This window comes from Cynara cardunculus, unplaced genomic scaffold, assembly GCF_001531365.2.
Source record: "Cynara cardunculus var. scolymus isolate 2C unplaced genomic scaffold, CcrdV1 Un_Scaffold_4169, whole genome shotgun sequence".
Taxonomy (NCBI): domain Eukaryota; kingdom Viridiplantae; phylum Streptophyta; class Magnoliopsida; order Asterales; family Asteraceae; genus Cynara; species Cynara cardunculus.
This window is the reverse complement of record NW_020201772.1, coordinates 6,927-13,142: the sequence shown is the minus strand read 5'-3', so window position 1 is coordinate 13,142 and position 6,216 is coordinate 6,927. Positions and strand designations below refer to the sequence as shown.

Below are 6,216 nucleotides of genomic sequence, written 5' to 3'. Positions count from 1 at the left end.
ACTCCAACAGATCATGGATTGACCTTAGAATAATTATGCCTGCTTCTCTTGCTTCAGAGGTGGTATCTCTGCTTCATGTAAGATGGTCTCTACGATAATTCACATAGAAGACGGCCTTTGTACATAATACACTTACCTCTTAAGTAAGAGCTCTGTCTGTCCTCGTGCTATGCAGAACCTCTGATCCTGATTCCCTGCTTCATACAGAACTACGCAGACGATCTGCATGTACCATGCAGCGCACTTGAAGTTGCTTCCATACTCATTGCAGAGCTGTTTGTCATCTGCCCAGAACCTCCTCGTCCAAAAATAGTTAAATACTTACAAGCATATATAATTTTCATGAACATGAAAATCAAACATTAGAAAAGTATGTACTGCAAATCAGTTTAATATCAAATCCAACACAAATAATAATGAGAACGTGTATCATAACATCAACACCAATGCAAAAATCATTGTCCAAGAAAAAATTCAACCACCAACACAATACCAAATGGGAGTTGCAATGTAATTGTTCATCAAAAAGAAGAATATTACTTCTCAACCTTAGGGATCTTTAATGTTTTTATAGCCGATCATTTTCCTTCCTGATCGGCATCAGACGAACTTTCAAAAAGCCGTTTCCTTTCAACTCTTTTGCCAAGCCTTCTCTCACACAACTTTTCTTTTGATTCTGGACTGTCTGCAGTGCTCTTATCTACATCGGATGGTGTTGCATTCTCACCAGTATATGAAACAACATCCTTCAAATAAAACAATAATTAGTTGTGGCATTTGAAGAATTAGTTGCTTGTAGTTGTCTTTACAAATTACATTGAAGATGCCACTTATAGTACCTTTAACTTATCTTGGGAACTGAAATTTGTTGAATGCAGATTTACTGATTCTGATTCAGCAGGCTGCACAGTAAATACTAAAATAATGTTAGAGTAACAAAGATTTTAGATTAAATTGGATAATATTTTTTGCAAACTGAAATCAGCACTTGTTGAGAAGCGCATCCCATCTCCAATTCACTCAAAATGGCATCATCATCTGTTAACCTTGAAATGCCATAAATGAAACAGTTGTTCTTAATATTGTAATCAGTTATGTCAATCTTTATTGCAAACCTCCGATCAAGCAAAACATCCAACTCATCCGGAAACATGTCTAAATCACCACTCTAACAAAGAAAACAAACAATTTTTACATTAACAGGCTTTTGGAGTCCTAAAAAGTAACTTATGAAAAAGGATAAGACCTCTAATCATACCTCTTTAACTTTTTCATACAACTCTGTTGTCGTTTGATTCAAAACTTTATTAGCTTCTCGATTAAATAATGTCAATGTTACAATTCCAGTATCATCTTGAACTCTCAAAGAAATTCTGAACCTATATGATTATTAAGTGAGTATTAATGTGAGTGTGCAGAAGTTAATGAAAAGCACTGTTATGTAATTGTTACTTACTTTGGCAACACTTCTGTTTGTTTACCTCTGCATCTATTAGTCGTACAATCAAAATTTTCCCTCTCTTCTTTCATACCAGATCCATCATCCTTGTCAATAATAATGTACGTGGGTCGAACCTTGCGGTTACACCTCATGCAACCCATGTAAAACCAAGGGACATCCTTCCTAAATGCTTTCACCGTTCCTAATACAATTAGTGATTTCGCCTGTATGAAGTACGCTATATTACACTAAAATCCATTTACTCAATGTAAAGACACAATTTAAAAGAATCAATACCTCAATAGTCTCACTGATTTCAACAATGTTTGCTCTACTGGTTCTGTCTAGGAAATCTTCACGATATGAATAAGACATTCCAGAGACCATTGAAATCTGTTGTGACGATTTAGATTCGCCACTTTTCCGAATCAAACAATTGAATCGGAGTATTAACACACAACAATGTATATTAGGGAAATATAAGATATATAACAGAAATATGACATAAATAAATAATAAATAAAAATTGCTGACCTTTTCTTAAAATCTTTAATTTCATCAATGTCCGAATTGATGAACAGCCTCGTACCATTGAATTAGTTAGAAAGAAATGGTCTTTCTGAAACAATCAAATGAAGCAAGTTAACACAAGGTTGCTGGAAAGAACTATACATGTTATGAATAAGACAAACCTCTGTAAATTTTGACCATTGCGAATTGAATAACAAGAACAACAATCCCCTTGTCCTTGTTTGTACAAACATAATCATTCAATTCCTCAACGAAGGCATCCCACAATGTAACTTGAATTTTAATCCCCCTAAATAAATTGTAAGAAAAGAATTATAGAGTTTATGAAGATCACTGCTAGTAAATTAAAGTGAAATACTTACTCCAAATCCTGCATCTCAAGCTGCATTCTTCTTTTTGGCTTTTCCATTGTTATCTGGAAGAGTCACCATTGTCTCACAAGCAATAAATTCCCCAATTATATCTATGTAATGATCAAAAAGTTAACATAACAACATCTAACTTCAATAGCAGTACAATATATAATTTCTTTAAACAATACAATCAATGTAAAAGAATTTAATTCACGCTCCAACTGCTGTATGTTCTAGGATACTTTTGGATTTAATGTTTGCAAATTTGACAAATGAGAAACCAAAAATGGAACCCTTAAAATCCCGGCAATTCGACACAGAAGTCTTGTAATACAAATTTAACTTGTTTGTATTATCNAATTTGACAAATGAGAAACCAAAAATGGAACCCTTAAAATCCCGGCAATTCGACACAGAAGTCTTGTAATACAAATTTAACTTGTTTGTATTATCAATTAACTTGTACTTCGTTGCATATCGAGCAATTGTAAACTTTCTTAATGAAAACKGCAGCCCCATCCTGAAGTAAGTTCYTGAACTTAGGAACCCATTTTTGCARGACATTTGCTTGTATTTTGGTCCCCTAAGAACATAAAAATGAAAAATCAATKAGTAGTGATGATGTGAAGATCTTAGACYGTTTAGAAAATAATTMAATATCATGCTTTCAATACTAAAGCTTCAAAAAGMTATAAGAATTTACATGTTCATCTATTAATATCATTTCAATGGAATATATTTCATCCGGGTTTTTAAACACYGGTTGCTTCCACAATCTAACAATTCGAACCTTGACAGTGAAATAATCCTTCTATATGTCAAGATCTTCAATGAATGTAATATTGTTCCCAGCCATTAATCTCTAGAAGGAAAACCATGTATTAATTAATTAAAATTTTGAAGTAAGTTAATCAAAAGAAGCTATCATACCTTACAGAAGAAAAACAATTGGTTTTGATTGTTCTTGTTTGACTTTGAGAAAAGTTGCCAATTTGAGTAGTGAGGAGTTCGGAAATTGAATATCAATTCAAACCAACATCCCACGATTAAAATTTCCAGATTTTTTGGGGATTATAACCGACGATAACTGAAATTTTGAGTCTATGAGTTTATGAAAATTCTGAAGTTGTGTAGTCTGTCCACGTTCAAGTATGAACGTGGTTTACCAAATTTACGGCTTCAGTTGTGTAGTCTATCCACGTTCAAGTAATAACATGGTGTACCAAATTTATGGCCTCAGTTGTAAATTCAGACGTTCGCAAGTAACTATGTATGTAATAGGTCACGAACATTTTAATATGGACTTTAACAAAATTAGTGACTTTCTTAAGGACTAATATTCAAATATTGATTTTCACATGACGAAGGGTACTTGATAAGATTTATACAGATATTGAGGTCTAATCTGAAGAAAAAGTTTTAACCCAACCCAGACTTTTTAATAACGATTGCAAATCTGGAACAATTCTTTGTACGTGCAAATTTGTAGGCTGAGGAAGTCTTCCCATTCCGTCTGTTGTGAATACAGATTTCTAAATATGAAGTTGGTTCCAGATGTAAGATGGTGGGTATAAGTGCAGGAGCAAGAAATTCATTATGTACATTCCGGAGTTGAACATTTTGATTTGGAGTTTAACAACTTCATGGCTTTCACAAGGGTTAATTTACAAATATTGACTATCACATAACAAAAGATAGTGTATAAGGTCTATACAGATATGGAAGTATCGGTTGGGGGGAAATTTGTTATCCTACCGGGTCTTTGTTGTTCAGACGTACTAAGTCTGAATATGCAAGGGTCAGAGTTCAACATTTGGGTGCATTCAGACCTATTATTCTGAAATGAAATTCAGCGTTAGTCAGTAACTCTTAACGTTCAAGACTTACAACACATTCCTTCCACTAAAATGCATCTAAGACGGTAGTCAACCATGTGTTCGCATATGATACAACCAACCATTAACTTACATCGTATTGGTAATTAAATATTTTCTTAAAATACGACGGTTTTAAATTGACATGCGTAATGCGTCCAATAATTACTCTACACATCCATGTGTCACTCTATAAACAAACCTTTCGACTTCAGAATTCAAATTTAAAACAAAATATGTACTCCCTATATGAAGAAGGGTAGGGTCAACGTAGCACATGAAGAGACATAGCTCTTTCTCAACACTTAAGTGTAGAGCCTTTGTGTTGGTCATGCAAATAAGTTTAATATTAAATCCAAAACAAATAATAATGAAAGCGTGTAGCATACTACATTGACCAATTAACATATTATTGTACGAACCAAAATCCAATGACAAAAACTATACGAATAACGAACGACAATGTAGTTGTACACCATTACCACGAATATTACTTCTGAAGTTGAGGGATTTGTAACATTTTTATAACCGATCCTTTTTCCTAAATTAGGAAAAAGAAGGAAAACATAAGAAGTTCTCGATACTGCAACAGAGGTTAAAAAGAAGGCAGGTTATTACGGGAATTAAAAACATAAGTCTAATTGAAGGCAGAGGTTAAAAATAACCTCTGTTTTACATTAACTATTCAGAAAGTACAGTACGATTGAAACGAAAGTACAATGCTTCAAAGTTAAAAAAATAAATGTAAGACAAGAAGGTCTAGATGTTTTCAAGCTTGATGAACATCCTAAGAAGTTCTCGAAACTCCAACAGATTACGGATTGAACTTAGAATACTTCTGGCTCCTTCTCTTGCTCAAGGGGTGGTATCTCTGCTTCATGTAAGATGATCTCTATGATAATTGACATAGAAGACGCCTTTGTACATAATACACTTAGCTCTTAAGTAAGAGCTCTGTATCTCCTCGTGCTACGCAGAACCTCTGATCCTGACTACGTGCTTCATACAGAACTACGTAGACCATCTGTATGTACCAAGTAGCGCACCTGAAGTTGCTTCCATACTCATTGCAGACCTGTATAGAGGCTCTACATGTTCAACACGAAACCTCTGTATAGGTAAGGTTCCTACAGATTTGCGACTCTGCATAAAAGGCCTCTAGTCTTCAAAGTAGTGTGAAGAACAACCCTGCATAATTCAGAGCTCTGTATAGCGGGTCTCAATATCTGCATGGAGTATACTGAGGCCATGTAATAAATCAATGAAGGCCTACAAGGATATCAGAGTATAGTCCATCTGATCATGTACAACCTGTTATTCAACTACTCATAACCTCTTCATCCAAAAATAGTTAAATACTTACAGGCAGATATAATTTTCATGAACAAGAAAATCAAACATTACAAAACTATTTAATGCAAATGAGTTTAATATCAAATCCCACACAAATAATAACGAAAACGTGTATCATAACATAAGTACCAATGTAAAAATCATTGTCCAAACTAAAATTCAACCACCAACCCAAAACCAAATACGAGTTTCAATGTAATTGTTCATCAAAAGCAAGAATATTACTTTTCAACTTTAGGATTAATGTTTCTATAGCCGATCCTTTTTCTTCCTGATCGTCATCAGACCAACTTCAGAAAAGCCGCTTCCTATCAACTCCTTTCCCAAGCTTTCTATCACACAACTTCTCTTCTGATTCCAGATTGTTATCTAGAAGAGTCACTATTGTCTCACAAGCAATAACTTCCCCAATTACATCTATGTAATGATCAAAAAGTTAACATAACAACATCTAACTTTAATAACAGTACAATATATAATTTATTTAAACAATACAATCAATGTAAAAGAATTTAATTCACGCTCCAAGTGCTGTATGTTCTGGGATACTTTTGGATTTAATGTTTGCGAATTTGACAAATGAGAAACCAAAAATGGAACCCTTAAAATCCCGGCAATTCGACACAGAAGTCTTGTAATACAAATTTAACTTGTTTGTATTATC

The 6,216-nt window shown here is 33.9% G+C and overlaps 1 protein-coding gene across 1 annotated transcript; it reads right to left on the bottom strand.

The window, feature by feature from the left end:
* Positions 1-578: 578 nt before the first annotated feature.
* Positions 579-2,381, bottom strand: LOC112503934. Its single transcript, XM_025107905.1, has 7 exons — positions 2,335-2,381; positions 2,134-2,261; positions 1,457-1,679; positions 1,259-1,379; positions 989-1,168; positions 840-902; positions 579-746 (listed from the first exon to the last, which is right to left on the bottom strand). Exons 1-7 carry the CDS (start codon positions 2,379-2,381, stop codon positions 579-581), a joined length of 930 nt encoding a protein of 309 aa, XP_024963673.1.
* Positions 2,382-6,216: the final 3,835 nt, after the last annotated feature.